The sequence below is a fragment of the Mesoplodon densirostris genome, chromosome 15, assembly GCF_025265405.1.
Source record: "Mesoplodon densirostris isolate mMesDen1 chromosome 15, mMesDen1 primary haplotype, whole genome shotgun sequence".
Classification (NCBI taxonomy): Eukaryota; Metazoa; Chordata; class Mammalia; order Artiodactyla; family Ziphiidae; genus Mesoplodon; species Mesoplodon densirostris.
In genome coordinates, this window is record NC_082675.1 from 35,802,493 (window position 1) to 35,829,914 (window position 27,422).

Here is a 27,422-nt window from a genome sequence, read left to right on the forward strand (position 1 = left end):
AGTCTGCTTTGACTTCTCAGTGATTCTCCAGGATCAAGTGACTTTTGTTTTAGTAGTTCAAGCTCTAATTGTTCTCTTTTTCTCCCTACAGAATTGAAACGTTTACTTGCTCTCAGCCAAGAGCACAAGTTCCCAAGTAAGTGTCCACAATACATTCACAGAGTTTAGCCATCCCACTACACACTTCTGACAGGATCAAGAGAAGAGGCTCTTGAGAACATATAATGGAGCATATATTGGTAGCTGCAGATGCACTTTCCGAAGGGCTGCTTTTATCTTTGTCATTGTTCTCCAGAGATACAAAGAACACTAACATAGAAAATACATCCCATGCTCTGTTACATAGAGCACTATTGGGTTACATAGGTATAACAGCTGACCAATTACATTCTTCACCTTTTGCCTACATATTTTGGAACTTTATACACACACACACACACACACACACACACACACACACACACATATCTCCTGGATACAATAATTTGTATGTCTTTTAGGCGAACTGATCTCTTCCTAAGCAATTTAATGTTAACATTTAATAGAAGAACCATACCTCTAAATAAAGACAGTACCTAACATTTTAAACTCCTGGAAAATAAGGTAAAGATGACTTGATCAGAAAAGGAATCCCTATGAACTATCTAAAAACCCTTCAATGAAGCACCTTCTACATAAAAGATTAAATTCCAGAGTTGACACCTAAGAGAAGAGAAAGAAGTCTGAAACGATACTCAGAAAGTTCCACTGGCCTGATAGGATCTCTTGCCCATTGGTACCCACTGGCCAAAGTAGTGAAGCATCCAGAAAGTTACACCTTAGAGTTTGAAAACACAGAGTGACAGCATCACTCATTCTTTTAAATCAGGAATTTTCTTCATTCTTCAATCCCTAAAATATAACTTCTTCACTAATACAGGAGTTTCAGGAACCCAGGGAACTATACCGTGACCCCAAACTATAGGCAAAAGGTTGTGTGTTTGTAGATGTGCATTTTTCTAGGGCGAGGGTCTACAGCTTTCCTGAAATTCTCAGCAGAGCTGTGATTAAAAAATAAACACTGCTTAAAACTAGTTGTCTGACCTCTCTCACATTCCCAAGGAATGCATGTTTGTTGGTGAGGCTGGGTGTTGGTGACTATTGGCCTCAGCTGGAATGTTCTCAAAACCAGCTTTATTCAACAAAGCACAGTGGGGTGCCTGTGGATTGTGAATGCAGAAAGCAGGCTTTCTGAATTCTAGGGGAGAACCGTTTCTCGTCTGTAAGCTTATTCACCATCAAACTGGAAAAGTTACACCAAGAATAGTGTCTTAAAAGTTATTCTTTTAAAAATTGTATGGAAGGCAGAGGTTTGGCCTGGACTGTCTTTGTTCTGTACTCTGTGAACCTGAGCACCTCATCCCAATTTCCCCATTGCCTGGTTTCTTTTCCAGGAACGGCTGTTGTAATTGTTCACAGCACCCACGACATAGAGGGGCTGTGAGAGACAATCAACAGGGTGTTGGTTAATCCTGAACTCTTCAGGGAAAATATAAATGTTAATTGAAACAGAAGAGTGACCTAGAAAAACCCACTTGCAGAAGAGCTGTCTGCCAGTCACACTGATGTCCTCCCTTCATGTTCCCAGGGCCATGAAGAGGGGAGTGGAGGAGAGGGTCACCGTGCGGAGCACAGCTGGAGCCTGTGAATGCTCGCACTGTCTACAACGTGAAACAGAAACAGCAGCACCTACTAATCTAATCTAGTTAGTCAGACAGTAAACTTTGACAAAGTGTCTAGGCAACAGCTGGTCCAAACACATTTACATTTAGCTTAAAGGATGGAGATGAGAGAAGTTGGGGTGTTACTGTTGAATTGGAGGTGCCCAGCCTCCCTGAAGTTCAATGATCGTATGGACTTGCCGATAGTAATTGCCTGCTGTCACTGTCATTTATGCTGAGATATTTTCCTCTGCGTGAGCATAATCACTGTAGCTGTTGGTTCTAGGAGAAGAGGCAGCAGCAGACTCAGGTACCCCGCTATTAGAGATCAGGTGTGGCGTTTGGGTCGGCACAGAGAGAACCCAAAATGTGGTAAAAGCGCTGATGTGCAGGTATGACTCTCCCAACCGGAGGTAGCTCCCGTGAACCCGTTGAAGCAATGTTTAAAGTATCACAGCTCCAGTACTTTTCTCTCCGCAACCACTGTTGGATCAGCCAGGTCACTGCATGAATATTTTCAGAGGTCTGATGATAGGGTCAAAGCAACATATCCAATTTCTCCATTTATACCCACTTCCTTTTAGTATATGTTGACACATAAGCCATTTTCTTGAGATTTTGTAAGGTCTTAACTGGTCTCATCTCTTACAGAGTATAATAAAGAGTGTGCCGTTCCTTTATCCCTTGGCACAGTAAATTCTCCTGTTTTAAGCTGTTTTCAAAAATATTTTGAAAACCACTAAACATATGCCTTAAACCTACAAATGACAGATATTTTGCTGGAGCAAATTAACTGCCAGAGAAAAGAGCCTAAGGAAATTTAGGGCTGAGCAGAAGGAAAAAATAAAAATATATAAAGCTAAAAATAGAAAATAACCTAGTCTGTGTTGCCAGTAGTGATACTAAATTACAGTGTAGAGAGGCAGTTTATTTGAATATGTGTGTGTGTGTGTGTATATATATATATAAAATTCAAGGTATATGGGGGGGAAGGTGGGAGATATACTTCAGTATCAACAACATCCTGCAGGCCTCTCGCCTTTTGAGATGGACCACATTCTGTCTACGGAATGTGTATCTCCCTAAATAAGTACACTTCTCACCTAAAAAAAAACCAGAAACAAAGACATCCTGCATAATATATCTTTTTATTTGTAGACACTGGTTATTATCCCACTTGTATATATTATACTCTATGAATACAGACATACACAAGCACGTATACATAAATTATATCTATCTGGTATGTCCTCTTAGGTGTAAATATAACATACAGTTGGTGGTTGTAGGGTGTTGTTTAAACAACTGAAGGAAGAGTCACCAAAATATTAATTTATTATATGCTGTTTATAGGGTGCTTAAACAGAATGTCATCAAACTCCACAATGACCTTAAAAAGGTCACTACTATGGTGATTTAATTTGAGAGATGAAGAAAGTGAGGCACAGAGAGGTTAAGTAATTAGACCAGATGTACACAGCTTGTACCTGGGCATAAGCCCAGGTGGTCTGACACTAACCAGGACATAGGCTGTTTCTGTGTGTGCATCCTGGTGGCCAGTGCTCCCCAGACAATGGCCCCATTACTCAGAGAGGACCGTGAACATTAAGGGATCTGGAGGCTTCCAGGAGAGCGTGGGAGTGTGTCCCCTCCCCACCGCCGCCACACTGAGCTTCTTAGTAACTGCATCACTCATGTATTAGATTTCCTAGCGTGAGATTTCCACATGTTTCTGGAAGAGATCCTACTCTCTATTCCCCTCAAGACTTAACTTGTAGCAAGCAGGAGCATCCTGTAGGGAGAAAACTTAGCCTCTGCTCTCACCACCCTGGGGTCTGTTGCTGATCTACTCTTACTGAAAAACCACTAGTGTTCTTCAGAGTGGATGGCCAGGACCATAAGAGCACAGAATAGAGGGAACAACCCTGGTCTCAGCTCTGCTACCCAGATATGTTACTAAGCTTTCCTGAGGCTGAGTTTTGTCATCAGTAAAATCAGGGGAGAAAGAGAACTCCTTGCTCGAGCAGCGGTCATTATTCACAGTGGCTCAGTGTATTCTGGTACCATATTCACTCTTGGTGGCCTTGTGAGGCAGATAATATCCATGTTAGCAGGTGAGGAACACAAGGTTTTAGGGGTAGATAACTGTCCTTGATCAAGGTGTGGTCCTTCTCTGTCCACAGGGGACACCCTCAGTAGATGATGTCTGAGCCTCCTTTCAGCTCTGCATGGAATGACTCTATAACTGAGTTTCACAATGAATATGGAATAGTGCAAAGGAAAGGCATCCCTTGAAGCTTGAAAAGGGTAGTTTTAGGATAAATACAAAAAACATTAATGTACATTTCATACAAGTTTATACCAAGCTTATAATTTAAAATGTAGCATAGCTAAAATTTTGAGATATATTTAAGAATAGTTGAGAGAAAGCAAAGGGTGATTTCCCCTAATAGAAGTAAAGGACTACAAAACTTTGAGAAACAACCATCTTGTTCCACAAAGGATGCCCAGGAGCCACCTCTGATACAGATCTGTTGGCTCGGAGGAGGCTTTGTAGAAAACATTTTCAAGTTACAAGAAATTTAGAAACAGGTTTTGAGAGATGTCAGCCAACTTTTTAAAAATTTCACTCATGTTCAAATGGCTTAAGCGATACAGGTGTAAATCAGAGATATCACATGGTTCCTTACTTTCTATGTGAAGCAAGCCATGCTATATTTTAATATAGCTTCTTGATAATGACTTGTTTATTTGCATCTGAAAAATTTTGCTTGATATAAGAACTTAAATGAACTGGTATACCATTGGGATGGATAGGGTTTAAATAACAAGCTGGTTCATCTTATATATGTAATCAAAATTAATTCTTTCTTAAGATTCATTTTTTAAAACATTTTTAAAAACCTCCAAAGTGAGTTAAATTGTTGAAAAAAATCAAATTGAACTCTTTTTCAAAATATTTTGAAGTAATTAAATCATAGAATGTTGGAGCAGGAAAATATCCTGGTCAATTAGGACATTCAGTTCAATTCCATCCATTTACAGATGAGTCAAGTGAGGCCCAGAGATGCGAAGTGAACTGCCTCACATCACAGTTTGTTAGTAGCTGACCTTGAACTACTGGGGCCAGCTCAAGACTCTTTTCATCATACTTTGTTATTGTCCCTAAATAAAGCTAACCAAAGCCACAGTAGAGAGTCACAGAGGTTAGCTGAAGGACCCTGGGAGGTCAGTTCATCTTCTTCATATTTATAGTTAAGACATCTATGACAGTCAGGATTAGAACCCAGTTCTACTGTCCCTCAAAATCAAACTTTCCCTACAATGCTCTCACTGAAAGAAGCAAGGTGCTACATCATCACTTCCATTGTTTTTCATTTGTTGGAAAAATCTGTATCAGTACAAATGGTTACCAATATAACTACTACTCTTATTTTTACTTTTCATAGCTGTCCCAGTTAAATCAGAGTTGGCAGTTGAAATTTTGGAGAAAGGCCAGGTCCGGTTTTGGATGCAGGCTGAGAAGCTGTCTGGCAACGCCAAAGTCAACTACATATTTAATGACAAGGAAATTTTTGAAGGGCCGGTAGGTTTTACACTTTTTATGTTTCTAAACATATCATTGTAGAATGTGCTGGGAAACCCCTATTAGAATGCAGATAAGTTGTTATGAAAACCAATGGACGTGGGGTGAGGGGGTTTAAATCATTTCACATGTGAAAAGTGTGGAAGAAAATATAGATTGATTATATCATACTATCCAAAACTAGGATACTTTTGAGAATGAAAGAAGATGCTAGTAATAATTTTTCCAGCATAACAGTCATCAACAAAAACTGTCTCAGGCAAATCAGGAAGTTGGTCACCTATGAAAAAAACTGAAGGCAGAGGGGCCAGCACCCTTGCCTGAACACAGATACTCAAATCAGAGACTCCAGTGGCGTCTTGGTTCTTCATATGGAAGAATCGTTCTAATGGCTCAGAAAAAAATGTAAAAAGAAACTCATTGCTTTTCTGATTAAAAATGCAATTCGTCCTTATTGTAAAAAACTTTAAAGACTCAGAAAAGACAAATCACAAATTCTTACAACTTTTTGATATACATATTAATATATACTTTTGGTCTTTTTCTATACTTCTATGTGTGTATATCAATTTGTGTATTATTTACATAGGTGATTATGTATGTCATATTTACTGTTTCTTTGCTTTTAATGTAAACATAGTTTCTATAGATAGAGTTACAACATCTGCACTTTAGCTGTCCTCCCCAGACATCAGTAGAGCCAGCATCAGGCTTGTGCCTGGTGGTACTGAAGAACTTGGGTTTAGGGGTCCTGTCTCATACCTGCCTTCTCATGGGTGTAAATGGGAGACTAAAAAGATGGGGGAGGGGTGTAGTTTGTGGCCATGATTAACAACCTGTTCCTCTTTCATCAAAATGTGTTTTTTTTTAATATTTGAGGATTCCTTAGTTAGAGGGAGAATGAGTAACATGAATAGCAGAAGAATATGCAGTATATTACTTTTCAACTCATGTAGTAACTGTGTGCAGAGCAGGAACAAGTCACACATGGGTCCACTGTGGCCCATCTCCTCCCTGTTTTCAAAATGTTCTCATCGACTGCAGTGATCACCATCTGGCCAGTGGAGAGGAAGGAAGAGCCTTGTTGGCATCACTGCCACCACAGCCATTGAGGGAACACTCGTGCTCATGTGTGTAGAGGCACTCCCCTTTATGTGTTCACACACGCTTGCATGTGGTGCATGCACACACACACACACACACACACACACAGAACTTGAAGAGCAGTTTATTGTCATTGCAATTGGTTCTAATCATACTATTTCACTGGGTGGAAATTACTGTCTTAGGTCAGGTTCCCTAGGAGAGTCTGAAATAGAGTTTCTCCTTCAAGTGGTTTATGGGGGTTACTCTCAGGGGTAGGAGTGAGGGACACAAGCCAAGGTATGGGGCAAGCTAATCCAAAACGGAGTCTCTGTTGAAGACTGGCTCCCTGCAGGGGAAACTCCAGGGCATGAATTGCACCACAGAGTTGATCCCAGACCTGAGCCTTCATTCTGTGACATTTTATAGGAAAACTTCATTAGTTCAAATCTGTTATGGAACTTGTGCTTGTAAGCCCAAGGACTAAGACTTATCTTTACACTGAAAAAAAAAGTTGCTTAAGGAAGATGATAAAATAAGCACAGTCTAGCAGGGCAATTTCTGTTCATTAAGAGCAAATGCGCTTCCAATGCTTTAGAAGCATTTTTATGCACATATTAATTCAGCAGATGTTTATTAATTGGCTGCTATATTCCATGCATGTGCTACATGCCAGGGGTATAGCAATGATTGAGACAAACACTTCTTTCACGTTGCTTATAGTTGTTGCATTATTCTGTTAATTGAAAATAATGTGATCTGGAAAGAAAAATGGGAATCTAAAAACAACTTTTCGATAACATTTTGTGATTTGGGGTAACAAAAGTTTATGTTTAAAAAACGAAATGTCAGACTTTTAGTAATCAGTTCTGGTCAACGTCATATATTCCACATAATATTTTCCTTTCTCTGTGTACAAGATTTTGAAACTTTGCTCACTTAAAAAAATGTTAACAAGAAACTATTAAATTATGATACTTTGGAGTTTGTGTGTTTATTTTATATGGCTTATGGTCATCCTATCTATCTCACTTATTTCTCTCTTTTACTTTTCACGTTGAAGAAATATAAGATGCATATTGACCGAAACACTGGTATAATTGAGATGTTTATGGAAATGCTGCAGTCTGAGGATGAGGGCACATATACTTTCCAGGTTCAGGATGGAAGAGCAACTGGCCATTCTACTCTTGTTCTCATTGGCGATGGTAAGGGTTCTGTGAAACATTATCTGGAAGATTTTGCTACTCCCTTAAATGCAAATATGCCATTGCGTGAAAGTGACCACGTGGGAGGAAGTAAAAATTATTTCTTGATTAGATTCCAATGTTCAAAGTGCAATTTGCAATTAATACTTTCCATAGTATTTCATTTCATAGAATTGAAAGTTAATTTAAAAGGACACCAAAGTTATCACTGGCCCACAGGCAAGACTGCTCTTAAATTATCTCATATATAAACAAGTATTTATTACTAAAATTCTCTAGTGAAGGATACTGCAATACAACCAAGACAGTATTATGTCTCAGAAACAAACTATGATACTATCTTATAATGTGCACCTACTTTAAATTACTTAAATGAAGAAGATAAATATGCAAGAGTAGAGCATGCCAAATCTAATGGATGATTATCTGTTAGAACTAGGTTGTATGACAGCTGTCATAAGCCAGCGTGGAAATCACCAAGATTTAAAATGTGGTATTTAATAAAGCAATGGAAAGGCTGGCCAGGTCTCTACATTTGCAATAGCCAAAGCTATTGCACTATTTCCTGACTTCATGACCTTGAACAAGTTTCTTAACCTTTCTAAGCCTTTTTCTTCATCTATGAATACTGAAAACAAATAGGGTGGTCATGGTGTATGAGTGTTATAACAAGGAATATAAATCACTTAGCGCAGTGACTGGCATGTACATTTATACCACTCAACTCAATTTCTTATTTCCTCGTTTTTCAATTTTCAGTTTATAAAAAGCTCCAGAAAGAAGCTGAATTCCAGCGTCAAGAATTTATCAGGAAACAAGGTAAACATAGGCAGTGAATAAAGAGAAAAGCTTCAATTTCTTGAACAAAATATTCCAAGATTATTTCCATAACAAATTAAATGAATATTATTGCTTATGTTAATAATGCCCTGGTTAATAAAAATAATTGAAAAAATATTTATTATTAAATATGTATCCATTAAAAATATTTAAAAACTAAACCTTGAATTTTTTAAATTTCCCTTTAGATGTAAATCACCTTAGAATTTAAGAATGAGCTTGGATTTTTGCACTCATGATTAATATTGCTGATTGCTGATATTGTTAAAATCTTATAGGTCCACATTTCGCTGAGTATTTGAGCTGGGAAGTGACTGGTGAATGTAACGTACTATTGAAATGCAAGGTAAGAAGTAGATAAATTTCTAATAATTTGATACAAGGGAAATAAAGATAAAATAGAATGTGAGAAGAAAAGGAAGATCAACTTTTTATTTCCTCCATTTGCACCAAAATGATAAGTGACGTGCCTTTACTGTTGAATGTTACTGTTGGTTGGTAAGAAATATTTAAAATAAAACAACATAAAAAGATGGGAAGTCAAGATGATAGTTTTTATTCATTACTCATGCCCTAGTTAATAAGGACAGACTCTCCTTTTTTCTTTGTTAAGACCACTTTTTTTAGAGCAGTTTTATGTTCACAGCAAAATTGAAGGGAAGGTGCAGAGATTTCCCATACACCCCTGTCCCTGTATACACATAGCCTCGCTCATTATCAACATTCCCACCAAAGTGGTACATTTGTTACAACTGATGAACCTACATGGACACATCATTACCCAAAATCCATAGCTTACATTAGGGTGCACTCTTGGAGTTGTACATTCCATGAGTTTGGACAAACGTGTAAAACCATGTACCCGTCCTTATAGTATCATACAGAGCATTTTCACTGCCCTGAAAAGCCTCTGTGCTCTGCCTGCTCGTCCCTCACTAACCACACCCACCAACTCTTTTTCAATTATTAATCTCAGAAGAATCTCACATCATCTTCGTTGCATTCTAAGTGGTAGATCTATTCCAGAATCATTCCAGCCACACTGTGTTTCTATGGAAGTTTGGCAATTTTTAAAATCTAAATTGTGTGACTGGCACAACAGTACCTTCGAGTTTTGGGCAGCTCTGCTGCTGGTTCTGAAACCCCTGTGCTCCCTTGAGGGGAGAGGTTTAGTAAAGAGTTTGCAGCTCACAACCAATTATCTTACTAGGCCTTTGAAACATTTAGGGAAAAAAAGTTTCACATCACATTCTAAATTATCATGTACCTGAGTGTATGGTGTTCAGCTGCGTGAGTCATCAAACGTTTTTGGATAAGAACTGCTGGATGAGGTTGGAGTGTGAAGGCTGTGATGGTGGACAGTGACTCCAAAGCAGATGCACAGATTTGGGGTTTTGCATGTAGTTGTCATTATAAAAGCCAGAACGCAAATACTCCAGTCTCTGCTAGATATGATAAATTCAAAGAAACAGTGGTCTACCAGAAACGTATAGGAAAAATCAGTGCTGGATTTTAGCCTCTTAGGATATGGCAGAGCTTCTTGAAAAACACTTTCTCAGGCAGCAGCTAAAACCCGCAGCACCTCTCTCTCCTCCTGACTGTCCACAGCTGCGTGCCCCTACTTACTTTTTCCTCCCCAGAAACCATCCCTTCCTCAGGGGCCCCCACGTCTGTGCGTCCTTCTTTCTGTGCTTCCTATTGCACTAGGCTTCTGGGAAGTGAGCTCTGCAGCCCTATTCTGATGGTTTTCCTCAAGAGAATCAGCCCCTTACCCAGATCCTGACCAACCACGGGAGCCTAGAAGTAGGTTCTGAATATTCGTTTGTTATGTATTCATGACTTCGAATGGCCTTCTTCTTTCAGCTTCTCTGACACATCCTTTATCAAGGCCCAACTCAGTCATCTCCTCTGTAAGGCCTCCCCCTTCTCAGTCTGGGTAAAATGAACCTTCCTCTGTCCTCCCACAGTTCTTTGTTTCATTATTATAGCAATTTATGTACATTTAGCAATTTACATATTGCATTAGAGTTAATGGAGTATGTGCAGCCAAACATTCAGACTCTGAGACTACCATGGGCCCCACTTGGAACTAGTCTACTCAAAAGAATATGGACAAGAACCCCAGCTTGCCTACAAGGCCATGCTGGGCACTCCTGTCCTGCAGGAGTCCGCATCAGGAATCACTCCCTTCACCACCCACAGGTGACGGCTCAGGTGCAAGGAGACAAGATCCACTTTGGGCAGGTGCAGGAAACGCCATGGCTTTAAAAAAATCCCTCGTGCCCCAAGGGGCCAATACCTCTTGTAACAACACCCCAAGCAGAGCTTCCAGGGTCCCCGCAGGGACCATGTCTGAATAACAAGAGTATATTCAGGGAAGCCCAAAGCCACGGAGTCCATTTCTAGTCCCGCCCAGTCCAGTGGTAGCTTTCCCATCTGTGGGGCATGTTTATCATAAGCAATGTTGCCTAGAAACACAGTTACAACCCAGGAACCAATTTACAGGTTTATAAAGAACGTTTGTGTGTTCTGGTTTCACTGCAGTTACCAGTGTTGGTTCTTATGTTAATGTATTAGCTGAGATTTTTTTTCTTTTTTTTTTTTTTTTGAAACTTACATTTCCTTGTCTTTAATGAGATCAAATATTTTCTTCATCTGTTTGTTCTGTAATTATATTTCCTCTTTGGGAAATCATACATACATTTGTCCAATTATGTAGTGGGGTCTTTGAGATTGTTTTCTTGATTTGTATGAAGTCTTTACTTTTTCATATAATTTTAATGACACAAGAAATACATGAATATACTCTTCTTCATAGAAAGTTCAAGCATTGTAGATAAAGCTTAAAATCCCTTTAATCGTATGAAGTCATTTTGCCCATTTGAAATTTATGATACAATGTGTGGATATTGGATCTAAATGAGTTTCCTAAAAATTGCTAAGCAATTAATTTATTAAACCATACTTGATGGATGCTAACTGAACTCACTGTGTTAATCATTTCACAATATATGCATATATCAAATCATTATGTTGTATACCCTAAACTTATACAATATTATATCAATTATATCTCAATAAAATTGGAGAAATTTTTACTTAAATAATTTTAAACATATTTCCTTTCCACATTTATTTACAAAGCTTCATTTACCTTTTTAAAAATATTTAGCCATAGATTGGGGCTTACTCATTCTGATACTTTGATAAAGTCATTTGTTTTTGTGACACAGACTATATTTTAATCTGATGGGATTTATCTTCCTTTGGTTTTCAATTTTTTATTTTTACTTAAGTCTGTATGTTAGTGTGTATGTTTCTATGTTTTCTTGTCCACCAGGTGATTTTAAAGCCAATTTTTTTTCTGCTGGAAATAAAGATGCTATTGATTTAGGTTTATTCTTTTGTATCCATTTTATTTTAAACTCTTTATCAGTTAAAATAGCTTTCAATTGATTCCTCTAGAAATCTATGCTTTTTCTTACATCCAATGCTACATGAAGAATTATTTAGTTTCATAAGAGTAGCATTCCCTTATTTCGAGAAGTATAACTACGGTTTTTCTTCTAGGTGGCAAATATTAAGAAGGAGACTCATATTGTGTGGTATAAAGATGAAAGGGAGATATCAGTGGATGAAAAGCATGACTTTAAGGATGGTATATGTACCCTCCTTATAACAGAGGTAGGTGACTATAAATATAAAATGTAATGTATTAGTTCTGTACCCTACATTCTTCCAAAAGACAGAGACTAGATTATGTGTTCCTTTGCCCTGGGGAAAGATCCCTGCCCTGATGTCACCCAAAAAGCAAGCTGTAAGGACACAAAGGCTCCTCTCACCTTGTGATATGCAAGGATTTGTCAGATATCCAAACAATGTTGGCTGGACACCACAATTCTTGCCTCTCTGAGCTAGTTTTTTTCATAGATGGGTGAGCGGCAGGACAGTTAAGTGGATCCTTCTTTGTTTGCTCTTAAGCCTCATGATAACTTGTTCCCTAAAGGTACAGAGACGATCATAGTATTCACTTAAGTATAGGTTTTTATCTACTTTTTGTCTAAAAGAGCATGCCTTTCAAATACATGTGCTCATTAGTTTTTAATATGAAGGCAGAGTAAAAGATAAGGACTTTAAGCCTCAAGTCAATTGTAGCCTTAGAGGGTGAAAACTCAGGACAGCTAGCTGGTCAGGTTATGATGGATAGTTCACCTGCGAACTGTTCATTGCTCACATGGCTAGATGCTTGTTCAGTGTGTTTTGATGGCAGTTCTATAAATCTCAGGACCTGAAAAATGCAAACACCATATTCTGAGGCTACAATAAGTTGTAATGTGGTATATCTATTCCCCCCTTAGTTTTCAAAGAAAGATGCTGGGATTTATGAAGTTATCCTGAAAGACGACAGAGGAAAAGATAAGAGCAGATTGAAGCTTGTGGATGAAGGTCAGTCCACCCACTGCTGGGGTCCATTCTGTGTGTTCTGTATACAGGTGACCAGAATTCTGAGTGAGGCTGAGCTGAATGATTGAAGTCACGCTGATCTTCTGCCCACAGATTTTGTTTTAATTGCCATTCCAGCTGAGCAAACTACTGTTTTATTAAAAAATGCTTCACTTTTAGTCTTCCTTGAAATCAGAAGTATAGTTTTGATCCTCAGAGAATTTATAGTCCACAATCCACGAGAGGTCTGTTTTCAATATAAATCATCATTTTTATTTCAACCCTATGAAAAATGTTCCAGGATCAAAAGCTACCATGAAAGCATGTCTCAAGAGTCCACTCTCTAAAAGGTGGCAAGAAAGATTATATATGAAACTCGGAGCCTCTCAGTTAATAGCAGAGCAAGAAAGCAACTTCCATTTTCCAGAGACTACTGAGGACAATTAAATCATGATAACGAAAACCTACATGGGGTGCCCACATTTCCAGTTTTGTTCCTGAACAAGATCTTTAGCAACGTTGCTAACGAACAGCAGAAGTATGCCTTTGATTTCCCTTCCTACTCCTGGTGGAGGCAGGACTAAATGTGTTTATTGGCTGAGAAATACCAGGGGACCTAGATGGTTATTCATCATGAATTGATGACACAGATAAGAACACTTCCTCTAATGTAAATGAAGCCTTCCTGGGACTTAGGAAGATGAGAATCCTAAAACCAAGAAGCTTCCTGGAAATCTCATTGTGGCTCTTTCTCTAGAATGTAAACATGGTGACAGTTACAAAGAATTCAAGGGAGCAAAAATATCAAAATAAGAGCAGGAATCTTTTGAAACTTGATAAAAATTAAGTTCTTTGTTACCAATTGGTCAATAAATTCACCTTATGATGGGATGTTTTTGAGAGCAAGTGTGACTAACAGTTTGAGATTTGACTTGACATTGAGCATTTTTATGCTATAACTTTGTTTGTGAATCTCTATCCACAGCCTTTAAAGAACTGATGGCTGAAGTATGTAAAACAATAGGTAAGTTCTCACAGGGCAATGCTTCATTCTTCTCCAGGATGGGCTTACAGGTGTTTGAAATAATGTGTTTTCTTCTTGCAGCTTTGTCTGCAACAGACCTGAAGGTCCAGAGCACGGTTGAGGGCATCCGGCTGTACTCTTTTGTTACTTACTACGTGGATGATCTGAAAGTTAACTGGTCCCACAAGTAAGTAAATAACAACGTAAATGCTGTGTAGAAATTCTTTCTCCACTCAGGGGAAGGACTGGGAAAAACAACAACCCTCTGTTCCTCTCAGGTAAGGCGTCTTCTTACTTCTCGGGTCTGATGTTGATGAGTGTAGGACAGAAGCACCAGGCCATCCCTTTAGTGTGAGGTTAGCACTCTCCCTCAGCACATGGTGAGGCCAGTGATGGCTTAAAGCCTCTGTCTTTGTGATCTGGGACGTATCATAACTCGTAGATGCCTCAGTAACGTGACCTCTGCCTCCGTACAGTCGTGCCTTGCCAGATTCTTATTCCACCTTTCTACACACTCCTAAGCCACGCTGTGCTCTGGAACAAAACTGAGGCAGCGTTGCACCAGATTTCCTGTTGTATGAACTAATGGCCAATGACCCAATAAGCCTGATCTAGAGCAGTGCCCGAGTTTATCATCGTTGTAGTTCATAGCAGTTGGCGGAGTGGGTATTAGCATGTTTCCTTGGAAGGCTTTGGAGATCTCAGGATTACTTTGGGAATGTGTATTTGAACTGGATTGAGCCTGAAGATCTGTTCTAATCCCAGGCTTCCTTTGCGCAGTTATAGAGGGATTTCACTCAAGTTTTCCTTGGGGATTCCAAGAGCTAAAATAGGTTTCTTAGTCAAACCAGGTCTCCCACTTATACCATCATCAGGGTCCTTGATCTCTGTGCTTCCTTGAAATTTCCTGAGCTGAAAGAGACAGCAGGCTGCCAAAGAAACCTGGTGGGGCACATGTACCTTTAGTCCACTCTTGGGATGCAGCAGATGCTAATTCCCAACGTCCTTATGAGCCTCACTGAGGAGAAGGTCGCTGTGGCATCCCTGGGAGGATACAGACAACAATGTTTATTTAGATCTTCCCTTCAGTGGACATTTACAACACGCTGGGCACTGCTCCAAGCCCTTTAGATGTGTGAATTCATTCAATATTCAACCTCTACGAGGTAGGTTCTTCTCACTTTAGTGACTAGGAAGCTCAGACTCAGGGAGGTGACTTGCCTGAGGTCACACAGCTATGTGACAGGTGGAGGGCTGAGCCCAGGCAGCCTGGCTCCAGAGCCCCCGCCCCATCACGGCAGTACCCCGGGTTCAAGTTGCATTAAAAGTCTAGACCGAACACTCAAGCAGAGCTGGGTCCCACAAAACAGTCATTTGTATTTTCTCTAAAATGACTTCACTGTTTTAGAATAGTATTTTATTATGTTTATTATCATTACAATTAATTCCCTGAGTTCTTTAAAAAAAAAATGAGAACAAGTGAAATTCCACTTTGAATGCTTGGAGTTTCATTCCTTTGTTCTATTTCTTTCAGAATACATTTTAGGAAAGTAATTATAAGTTAAAATAGATCAAATTCTAGGAAATTCCTCCGTGACATCTAGGACATTCTAATATATCCCTCTGAAGAATGAGACGATAAATTAATTGAATCATCAATCAAGAGGCTTTACATCATCTCTAAAAGAATACATGTTCAAAAAAAAATTAGAACATTGGGTTCTGAGGAAATGCTACCAGAGTAGCAAGACATAAACTTTGTTTGGTCTAGTCAGCTAAATGAGTGTTTTGTGTGCACACACACGTGTGCCTGTAAAAGGTTCAGGAACCAAGGACTGGTTGTCTTCCCTGTCTTTATGTAAGTATGTGGTGTGATGAGGAAAAAAACCTTGAAATGGGTTTGGATCTTGACTTTGCTCCTGTCTTCCCTTGGATCTTAGACATCTAATTTTCTGAATCCCAGGTTTCTCTCATATAAAATAGGAGCAATAATACCTGTTCTAGCTCATAACACTGATGGACCCAATGAGAGAATGAATGGCATTTTGTAAACCGTGAAGTGCTTTACAAACCTAAGGTACTATTATGCATATTAGCTAGAGATTAAAGAACTCAGACAGACTTACCATTAGCAAAGCTGAGCACTATCTGTCTTTCTAGCTCTCTAAGACATATACTATATTGCTCAGGCTAACGTCTATGTGTACGGATGGGTTCCTTTACCTTACATTTTATGGCATTTTAATTTTAATATCTTTTAAAGATGTAGTATATAAGAAAAATGCTGAATATTTATTTGAAGTCTGAATTTTTTTTGGTGGAGATTTTTATTTTTTTAAGTTCATTTTGTTTATTACAACCACAAACATAATACATGTTTTAGAAAATATATTTAATATGATATTACAAATTAGAAAGAGTTTATACTATGGTATCATCCATGGTTTTCCTAGCCATAGTATGAACATTTTGGGGTACTTCCTTCCGGTCTTTTCTCTATGCGTAATTGTTACCATAATAAAGTAGTTTGTATACTGCTTTTTTTTTTCTTACTTCTTCACATTTACAAACTCTTCATAGAGTTTATTTTAACATCACTGAGAGTACACTACCTCTGCCTTCCTCTTACTTCATCTGTAACAGTAGCATTTCTAGACTGTCAGATGAAAGGGTTCTATTTGCTTTTATTCTCTTGTAAAGAATACAACGCATGAGTATGCTCGTGACCTACTATAGAATATGGGGAAACTCACATCCAGGGTCAGAGAAAGTGCCTCATTCATTCTGACAGCAACTCTGCTTTTCATTTATTCTTGGCTGTACTACTGAGTGCACATTTAAGTTTGTTTTAAATAGCTTTGTAACCATGTGTGTCAATAGATGTCAGCCACAGATGAACCTCTTTAGGTCTGTTTTTAACTAGCCTGTAAAATCCCATTTATAGCCACAGACCATCTGCATGAAATATGCAGTAATATAATATGGACTTTGGCCTTCTCACTTTAAAGATTCCCTTAGTCCTACAAATAAACCTGAGCGGAAACAAAGATAATTATTACCCCTGAGAAGTATTAGTGCTACAATCTGGGCCCCAGACTGCTGTTGGGAGTGAAATGTGCAGACTGCCAGACCCCCACCCCAGGCCTTGGAATCCACGCTCTGTGATTCAGGGCCCATAATTTCTCTGAAGCAGAAGAACATATGCCGATCCCATGTTATTTCAAAGTCTGTACAACTTTATGGTAAGACCTTCAGTAAGAAGAGACAAAGTAAAGATAAGCTCTGGATGAAAGCCAACGATTACGATGTTTTCTTTTGATAAAAACAGCGGGACTGCTATTAAGTACACAGACAGAGTTAAGAGTGGGGTCACCGGGGAGCAGATCTGGCTGCAGATCAACGAGCCCACTCCGAATGACAAAGGGAAATACGTGATGGAGCTCTTTGATGGCAAAACTGGACACCAGAAGACAGTGGATCTTTCTGGACAAGGTAAACGGGTATTCTGCAGGTTGGAACCTACTGTGGAGATGAGGGCATTTTAAAAAGAATGAAGTGTGATAAGAGGGCATTACGCTTGACTATTGGAAGATGATGGGAGATTTTAATAAAGCAGTTTAAATTCAGCCACGGTGGTAGAAGCAAAAATTCAATGAGTGGAGAATCAGTAAAAAGTAAAGTGGAGACAGTGAACGTGGAGAGAAAGCGCTGCTCTTCCAAGATGCTTACAGAGAAGGGCAGGTTGATTTACAATCAATTGAGCAAGAACAAACACTGAAAAAGGATCATTTTATGGTGACTGAAAAGCGAGCATGTTCATAGAGTCCAAGAAATTGGTTGATTTTTGGAAGGATTGGAGATGTGAATGACGGGGAATAATTGATGTCTCAGGGTTCTGAAGAACAGAAGCTTGGAGATGCGGGGCAGAGGTGAATGCAATGGCTTTGGGAAGGAGCAGGGATACCTTTTCTTCAGAAACCAGAAGGGAGTAAATGTGAATAAGCAAAGATAAATACTGAGGGGAACAGAGGGAAGTTAGAAAAGTGGCCTCAGATTTCTCGGCCTTTTGGGAGAATGAGGGGCTCTGGAAAGAATAGGGACATGGAGAAGAAAGTAATGAGATGCAGAAGGCAGTTTTCCATCCAAGAACAGATAGGAAAGGTGATACGCAGCTATTAATTAGAATTTTAAAAGTTAAAAAATGTACAATCACAAATAAAAAGTTAAAAACCCTGTGCCATTTCTCCCTCTTCTGGTACTTTGCTCATCTTACTCTTTCCTAAAGAAAGAAGGAGTTTGTGTGAAGTTACCAAAGGAGACTGTAGGCTGACTTTTCCTCTACGGCTTTGTACATTAAAAGGCAATGACTCGGGCCTCCCTGGTGGCGCAGTGGTTGAGAGTCCGCCTGCCGATGCAGGGGATACGGGTTCGTGCCCCGATCTGGGAGGATCCCATATGCCGCGGAGTGGCTGGGCCCATGAGCCATGGCCGCTGGGCCTGCGCATCCGGAGCCTGTGCTCCGCAACGGGAGAGGCCACAACAGTGAGAGGCCCGCATACCGCAAAAAGAAAAAAAAAAAAAAAAAAAGGCAATGACTCTTCATGTTTTCATCCTCAGAGTAGATTCACAACTTAGAGAGCAGCCTTTCAACCCTGCCCCGGGTTGTTTGGGCTGAGTACCCCTCCCCTCACCCCCACCCACCCTTTATGACTGGAAAGGCTCCCTGAAGGATCTCTGTGAGGATGAGCAGCTCCCCAGGGACCCGGCCCCCCCGGCCACACTGTGCGCAAGTCACACCCTGCAGAGATGATGACAGGGAATTGCTTCTGCGATCCATCTGACACTTGGAGACACAATAGAAAAGAGAGACAAGAAGTGGGCAGTTACATTCAAAACTTATTTAAAATTTGCTTTTACTCTCTGCTCACCAAAGCTCATTTAACTACCCAGCTCTCAAATCCCCCTTAAGCAAAAGACCCTGGATTGTCTGACCAGCGTTGCCACTGGCACCAAACACACTGGCTCAGCCGTGCCCATCTCCTTCTAGTGTGTCGTGAGCAGGAAAAGCAGCCCTAAGTAGCCTGTCTTAGCCCAGCTGGTCTAGAGGCTTTAAGCCTGGCTTTACGCTTATTTTTCCCTTCTGTAAAGAAGAGAGCAAACTAGTATTATGGACATATTTTCTAGACATAAAATGTTGTGATTCCCAGACCACAGAGGAACTTAAAGACCAGGTGAGAGAAATTTTAAAATGAAGCTTTTGGCCTGAAGTCTTCCAAGTGCCTTACTCGAAGGCTCGGGAAAAAAATAATTTTCTTAAAGCTCCATAGCTCTCATTTCCTTCTCTCCCTGTCTTATTTTTCGTCTCCTGCACAGTGTAGAAGCATCGCTTCAGGCCAGCACTGGCCCGCACTGTGATCATAGTAATTCCTCGTGCCCTTTACCGCAAACACATGGGAAGGACCACAGAACTGTCTGGCTAAGAGGCTGTGACGTGCGGGATGATTTATTGAGAGAAAAGCTTTGCTGATGCTCAGGATGCTTAATAGACAACCAGTCATTTTTTGAAACAGACCTTTCTTCCCATTTCATCTTCGGCAGAGCAAATCTTTCCCTTTCTATTTGGAGGGTTGAAGGCTTCTCACTGAATTGAGAGCTTCTAAAATCCACTACTTCATGCTTTCTGCCTAGAAAGTGTTTGCTTCTCTTGTTAAGCCCATCAAGTTGTAGAGGGACCGCTCGGGCACAGCCTCATTCAAAGCCAGCTGGATTTTGTCTGGACCGCTTACACTGCCCTCAGTTTGTGAGCTTTAATAGACCCCTGTGTGTGGCCAGTTCTGGGTGAGAAAATTCTAACTTCTCTTTTTTGTCTCTTCAAGTGTACGACGAAGCCTTTGATGAATTCCAGAGATTAAAGTAAGTCCCTCTTTCCCAGCGATGCCACGGGCACTCTTGTCTCTGATGCGTGCTGCTCCCCATCGGCTGTCAGAGGGTCTTTCATTCGGGCAAGCGCAGTTTGAGCAGCATTTTCTGCTGCTTTGTTGAGCAGCAAAAACATGAAATGCAGTTGAGGTTGGCTACTTTGAAGTAACACTAAAACAAAAATCCTTCTATGTTTGTGTGTTTGTTTGTTTCTCTCAACCACAGACAAGCTGCCATCGTGGAGAAAAGTAAGTAAACCCCTTCGTGTTTATTCCTGGTGTGGTTTCAAAATACAACTTTTGTTTTTCTGTTATGACTGCAGATGTAGGAGAGTGAAAGCATTTTTTTCCCTTTTCTTTCATTTCTCTATTTTAAATCTTAGGTGTTCTGCATGTGTTTTCATTTAGTCTCTTCAGTAAGAATGTCTGTGAAAAGAAGGTTTCAGGTTACACTGTGAGAATGGCACCCAGCCTTGACTTGAACATCTCTGGGCTGCAAATCACACAGTAGGATTTTAATCGCTTGCAGCAGGCGCCATGTGTCAGAAAAATGTATATATGTTAAAGAGAAGAAAAAATAGGAAACTTTGTAGGTTTGGTATCAGGTAAATCGCTATAGCTGGTCCCCCAGCAAGTAGTCCCATTTTCCTGAAGGGCCGAATAAGGCTGAGTGACCCTGACCCGGCAGTCAAGCCTGTGTCCCTAAAACTGTGCTGACTCCTGACCTCTCTCAACCGTGCTTCACACAGAGATTTCTAGAACTCAGTCTACAGGATCCCGGGAGTCACAGACGAATCATCGTGATAATTCAGGTTCTTTCTCAGTGTGGGAACAGAACCTGAAAACCGTTGAGGGTTAAAGTTGTAGGGTTGACCCTGAGCTCGGTGGAAGGGAACCAGGAGGAAGAGTGAGAAGTGGAGTTGTCCACCTGTCAGTGGCTCCTGGTCACTCAGAAGGGAACTTTTCACCTTTGACCTGCAAGGCCTTCCTCCCTCCTTCCCCCTCCTTCCTCCCTCCCGCTCCTGCCCGGAGCTTGTGAGGCCGAGGCCAGCACCAGGCGCAACGGGAGAGTGTCAGAGCCAGAGCCAGGCCTTGCCCGTTCTTGAGCTCTCTTGTGGACAAGGAGCCTGACCCTCCCTCTGGTTCATGAGCTCCTTCCAGAGGTCTCTGGACCACAGCAGCTTAGAGCCGGAAGAGACCTGAGAGCCCTTCTAGCTCCATGTTCTTAAACATTTGCATAGAACACTTAGTTCAAATAAAATCTTCCATAAAATCTTCCCAATATATAAAATAGGTAAGAGCTGAATTATCTTTGGTGGAGTCAGGATGAATCCCATGGATGCCGTGGAGCAGAGTTTAGAAGCTTCACGTCCATGGGTTTAATGCAAGCCCCCGCCCAACCGATGAGGACACTGAGGTCCACACAGTGACGTGACTCACCTAATACCACACAGCAGGTGGTTCAGGGGGCCAGGTGATGGGTTGGGCCCACAAGTGGTGTAAGGGCAACGGAGTCAGCAGGAGAAGGCAGTTAAGACTCATTCTAAGATCTGGCCTGACTTACTGGAGAAGGGATTGTATTGATAGAAATAAGGATGTAGAGCCACACATTCACTGAAGTAGGCTAAAAATGAGAGGGTGGTGGCTACTGGGTTAGTGTTGACTGAATGACAAAAAGGCGTCCTTCCCTGGGGCCGAGGCAGTCACACCCACGGCACAAGGCTTGCGGGGGAGGGGGGGTGGGTGTCAGCCCTGGATTTCAGCACCCTTCCCACCCCCTGTCCCCTCAGCCATAGACAGGAGCTCTGCAGAGCATCTCAAGAACTCCCGGGAGATGAGGAAGGGGAACTCTCTAGGGAAGGCCCCAAGGAAAGCCCACATCTTCTCCAGCCTCCAGATCTCCCTGGCACACAGCCTCCGGTTATGTAACCTTTTCGAATCAGAGAGAAGCCCATGAAAGAGGCCAAGATCCGCTCTGCCTCCAGGAGAGCCAGGGCTGAGAATAGCAAGGAAAGTTACAGAGCAGATCTCGATACAACAAAGTGACCTCAAGTTGATATTTCAGGTACAGATAGAGGCACCTGTGTGTGAAGAAGATGAACATCCAGAATTACTGGATTATTTTCTTATTTTGCATATTGAAAGCAGGTATAAAATAACTGCAAGGAGAGGGAAACTAAACAGGAAAATGAGTTCCGCTGGGTGGCTTTGTGCGTGTGATTGCTGGCGCTCATCGTTTCAGTGATTAACCAGAAATGCCTGTGCTTGCAGATCGCGCCCGGGTCGTGGGAGGTCTCCCCGATGTGGTCACCATCCAGGAGGGCAAGGTAAGCATGGAGCACTCCTGTCCCCAATTCTTCCACGCTAGGAAGGGGTTCCAGTGCCCAGACTTTGTTCCTTCTTTTAAGGTGCATCCTACCATCTTCATCGTATGCCACGGCTGCTTACGCCTGACTTCAGAATAGCCATATACAAGGTTCAAAATGCAGTCAGTTTTCCACTCATCTTAATGTTTCGTAGGTCAAGCATCAGGATGCACGTTTGTCTGATGTGGGTACATGTAGACCTCTTAGTCTCTTTCCAGAAGTGATTTCCCTTTAACATCAGGAGAAGCAGGAACTGTTCAGTCATAACTATGTGACGAACATAATTGAAGAAGCAACCTCTCACACTAGTAGAAAATGGGCTGACCTATGAGATTCCTCACCTTTGGAGGGAAACGTGCTGCTCTGTGAATTTCTACAGGCCCCTTCTCAGGTGAAAACTGATTTATTTCCAGTTGGTTTTAAACTGGTATTTCTTGGATCCATAAGAATTTCTCTGAAGAGCAGTGAACGTAATTTCTAACCTGGATTCACTTTCTTCATCCCTATGTTTCATTAAAACAAATTTAATATGCCAGTCACAGGAGGAGGGGTGTTTGTAGTGGAACAACATCTTTTCCCACCTCCAAAGGGCAATGAAGATGTATGATGGGTGATTGGGACTATGATGATGAGGCACATTGGCACACCTAAGGCTTTAATGAGAGGTCAGTTCATCCAGCTATGTTTCTTCGTGCCTGGAAAATAGGACCACAGTTGACTTTAAGCTCAACTGCTGCAGGGTTGCTTTTGTTTTGAAATTCTATTTTCCATTTTCTTCACCTAATGAGGTTCAAAATATTCAATTCACTGGGTGGTAGTGAGAATTAAGAGAGAGAATGTATGTGACAGCATTCTGTGATCTATAACTCAAATATATAGTATAGGTAATAGTTTTCCTGGACACCTAAGGTGCATGGGAGTTTTGTTTAGTTTTGATAAAAGTTTTAATATGCACGAAATCACAGTTTCCCAGAACATACACGTGGTCTCCTTGGATAAGTTTAATGTCAATAGTTTGACTCATGTTTTTCTTGCTGAAATGTGTTTGCAGAATAAATCAGTAAGAAGTGCTAATTAATCATGGGAAGAAAACAAATTTCTTAATATCTACCCAATTCTAAATGACTCTCTTACAGAAGAGGTAACAAGTGATCATATAAGGTCCTTCTAGATAGAAGGCTGTCCTTTTCCCTGTATATGGTGAGCCCTAGCTCTTTTCCTTATAATTTCTGGACTTAGGTAAGAAAAAAATGCAAGAATGGAATTTAAAATGTGAAGTAAATTTAACATCTTTGGTCATCAGGAAAATGCTAATTAAAACCACAATGAAATATCATGACACACCTGTCAGAATTGCTAAAATAAAAAGACAGTGACAACAACAAATGCTAGTGAAAATGCAGAGAGACTGCATCAGTCCTACATTGCTGGTGGAAATGTAGACCAAAATTATACAGCTACTTGGGAAAACATTTTGGCAATTTCTTTTTAAAAAAATGAAATATACATTTACCATATGACCCAGCAATTGTACTCCTGGGCATTTATCTCAGAGAAATTAAAACTTATGTTCACATAAAAATCTGTATACAAATGTTCATAGCAGCTTTATTCCTAATAGCCCCACACTGGAAACAGCCCAGATGACCCTTACAGGTATATATATACCATGTATATACATACATACACTTCTCAGCAATAGAGAGAGACAAACTATTGATACCTGCAATGACTTGGATGAATCTGCAAGGAATTATGCTCAGTGTAAAAGGCACTCTCAAAACGTTACATTACTGTATGATGCTGTTTATAAAATGCTTTGGAAGTTATAAAGTTTGAGAAATGGAAAACAGATTAGTGGTTGCCAGGAGTTAGGAATAGCTTGGGAGGGAGAAGTGGGCGTGGTTATAAAGGGACAGCAGGTGGGATCCTTATGGGGATGGAAGGGTTCTGTATCTTGACTGAGGTTATGGATACACGAACCTAGACAGGTGACAGAATTGAACAGAACTAAACACACACACACAAATACAAGAAAAGCTGGGGAAATCTGTTATATCAATGTCAGTATACTGGTTGTGATATTATACTGTAGTTTTGTAAAATATTACTATTGGGGGAAACCGGGTAAAAAATATACAGAATCTATTATTTCTTATACTGTATATGAATCTATGATTATCTAAAAAATATGTCAACAAAAAAGTAAAGTAAAATTATAGTCCTAAACATTGATCTTTTAAAATAAGAGGTTTTCAGCACAGATGGTAATATAATAAAATATTAGGAACTACGAATACATTCTGGAAGAGCACCTCTGCAACTGCAACAGCTTGAGTGGGTTTGGGGAGAGAAATAAAATGAGGACGATGGGATATGAAAATGAGTCATTATCTGAAGCAGCTGTTAGGATTCTGCTGCTGGGCCTGGTGACACAAACGAAATGCAAAAGCAAGCCGGTGGAGATCATGGCAACGAGGAGATTTCTCTACTGAGACAGAGTCCAAAACGCCACATTAGAGCAAAAAGGCATCTGTGTGTTTATGGGAACTGGAAGCAAATGCCTTTGTGGGGCTTTGATGATAAATGTTCCCAAAGCCAGAAAGCCAGGGCCCCAGAGAAACCTACTCAGGTGTGATTTCAAACTGTAACTCACACAGGTGCACACAGCCCGGCCCGGGAGGTTTAGGTTTATCCTCCATCCGGTCAGGCCGGCCCCCAGAAGGATGCTTCAAGTTGGATCGTTAATCTGACACATCTCCTCCCCTCTCATGAAACCTGTTTTCCAGGCGCTTAACCTCACCTGCATAGTGTGGGGCGACCCGACTCCGGAGGTCTCCTGGCTGAAGAACGAGAAGCTCTTGGCCTCGGACGAGCACTGCAACCTCAGGTTCGAGGCCGGCAAGACCGCCTACTTCACCATCAGCGGGGTCAGAACGTCCGACTCGGGCAAGTATGGGCTGGTCGTGAAGAACAAGTACGGCTCGGAGATCAGCGACTTCACCGTCAGCGTGTTCATCCCGGAGGAGGAGGCGAGGAAGGCCGCCGAGGAGCGCCCGAAGGGCAACAAGAAGGCCAAGTGACCGGAGGGCGAGTGGGCCGAGGGGGGCGAGCCACCCCGCACTGCCTCGGGCTACGTGTGTGCGAAGGGTTCGAGCTGAGCGCAAGGAAGTCTCCGTGCTTCCTACTCCCTATTTTTGTGCTGGCTTTGAGGGTCCGGGGGGATTGTCAAATCTTTATTCAGATAAGAAAGCACCGACTAACGACATTTTAATCGTTTTTCTTTACCTACAAATTGTGTTAAGAAAATAACACTGGTAGCGCAAATATTAGGAAACAGTTTTAAGGCAAAGACCAGGATAAAGTCAGAGGGACGTTGCATGGGGGTAGGAGAAACGTGCTGTGGAGCCGCTGGGACCCGGCCAGCCTCTCAGCAGTCAGCTCTCCTGGTTCGCAGTGACGAGGCAGCATCCAGTCAGACAAGACAAGCTGTTCAGTCAGCCAGTCTGTGTCGCGTGTTGTAACGAGAGCCGAGTGCGTTCTGCGGGCGGCCTGGTGATTTGGAAGCTCTCGGTCCTAATAAACAGTTCACACCCCTCCGCTCCCCCGTCAGTGCTTCTCTCCTTCTTACTGGTTTGGCTGCCCAGCTGGGTGGCCTCCGCTGGCTGACCTTTCTGGCCTCTTCTTGTAACACGTCTTCTGAATTTTAAATTCCTTTTGGTTAAAGCAGTGCCTTCACAACACAATCACATAAGGCATCCGGGTTGGTTGAAGTTCAGAGGTGTGAACTTGCTCCATCACTGTGCATCTGGTAGCTCACCAGGCGATCCGTCAGGTCTCTCTTCCATTGTTAAGATACCCGGAGTCACCAAACGTAATGTGTCAACAAAAGATAATAAGATGGCATGGGCGTCTAGCACCAGAATTGGCCACTAAGGCCACAGCTGAGAATAAAGGGCACTACAGGATGGTCACTCTAAGTTCAGAGAACGGCCAGCTCTGGGGCCTGCCCCTTGCAGCAGCGTTTTCTGCTTGAGGGAATTTGGACCTTCCCCACCCCTACCCCTAACCCCCAACAACCACACACACACACGCACACACACACACACACACAACACAGGAGGAAAAGAGTAACTGTGAAAGCCACGCCCACCTTCGTCCTGTCAAGGGTCAGGGATGGGAAGACAGACTCCCTCACACGGTTTGGAGGGGCACCTACACATCCTCTCCTTTGCAAAGACCAGGACTGCAACTTGCCTCTCACCTGACTGTAGCCCCCACTATCGCCCTGACGCCGACCACCGGCAGGAGCGAGCTGCTGCCCTCCCACTGTCAGACACGGCAGGTGGATGTTGCCCGGGGTCCCGTGGACCCTGCAGAAAGTGCCGGCCTGAGCACGCTGACCTTCTCCTCCCAGGACGAGTGGACCCAGAAAGAAAGTGGACGCCCATAGGGAAGCCACAGAGAGGAGATAAGAGTGAAGCAGGGGGACCCTGTCCAAAGGGCTGCACAGGTGAGAGCTGTGTAGGTGAGAGGCCCAAGACTCTCCACAGGACCCCCGGCACCCCACAAGCACCAGCAGCTGAGCCCCCAGCGTTGGGAGGAGGGTGGGAGGGAGGTGCCTGCCAGAAGAACTTGCCACCCTGATCCCTGCTCCCCGCTCCTGGAGCCCCTGGAGCCCAGACCAGGGAAAACAGGAAGGATTTTGAATCCAATGAAAACACAGTTTTAAAACAGTGTGTTCTAAATTTTGAAATTGTGTGGAAACTTAGGAAATCAGAGTGTGGGAGTGAGGGAGAGGAAGACCTTCCACGTTCACAGCTCTAAAGCCGAGGCTTCTCAGTAACATGATTATGAGAATTATTTCAGCCATTATAATGACCAAACTAAATCAACTACATCATGATTTGATGGCTTAGGTAAAAAGCTGCTGTTTCTACAGGAAAAATAGAACTGAAATGATAGCTCTATCAATTCAGCGATGCTGATGGTCCTCCTAACTCAGAGGAATTCATCCATCACCTGCTAAATGTGAGCTATTAGAACACAGAGGATCAATAGAAAAGACTATTCAAAGTTTAGTTTTATAAAATTAATATTCAACATATTAATATAATAAACTTAAAAATCTAGATTTTAAATCCTTGAAGTTTAGCTTTAAAACCTTATTTTTCTAATTTAAAAACCTAGCCATTGAAAAAATTAATTTTAAGGGTGCCTTAATAGTGTAACTAAGTTCCCTTTAACTTGTTAA

General features: G+C 41.5%; 1 protein-coding gene across 1 annotated transcript in view; it reads left to right on the forward strand.

Moving 5' to 3' along the window:
- Positions 1 to 25,251, forward strand: part of MYOM1 (myomesin 1) — a 139,081-nt gene extending 113,830 nt beyond the window's left edge. The window contains exons 25-38 of the mRNA XM_060118589.1: positions 92 to 136; positions 5,150 to 5,286; positions 7,433 to 7,577; positions 8,337 to 8,396; positions 8,696 to 8,763; positions 11,988 to 12,101; positions 12,776 to 12,863; positions 13,846 to 13,884; positions 13,966 to 14,071; positions 17,213 to 17,376; positions 19,761 to 19,797; positions 20,029 to 20,051; positions 22,074 to 22,129; positions 24,958 to 25,251. Coding sequence (XP_059974572.1) covers positions 92 to 136; positions 5,150 to 5,286; positions 7,433 to 7,577; positions 8,337 to 8,396; positions 8,696 to 8,763; positions 11,988 to 12,101; positions 12,776 to 12,863; positions 13,846 to 13,884; positions 13,966 to 14,071; positions 17,213 to 17,376; positions 19,761 to 19,797; positions 20,029 to 20,051; positions 22,074 to 22,129; positions 24,958 to 25,251 — 1,376 coding nt within the window. The remainder of the gene's footprint in view (positions 1 to 91; positions 137 to 5,149; positions 5,287 to 7,432; positions 7,578 to 8,336; positions 8,397 to 8,695; positions 8,764 to 11,987; positions 12,102 to 12,775; positions 12,864 to 13,845; positions 13,885 to 13,965; positions 14,072 to 17,212; positions 17,377 to 19,760; positions 19,798 to 20,028; positions 20,052 to 22,073; positions 22,130 to 24,957) is intronic.
- The last annotated feature ends 2,171 nt before the right edge of the window (positions 25,252 to 27,422 follow it).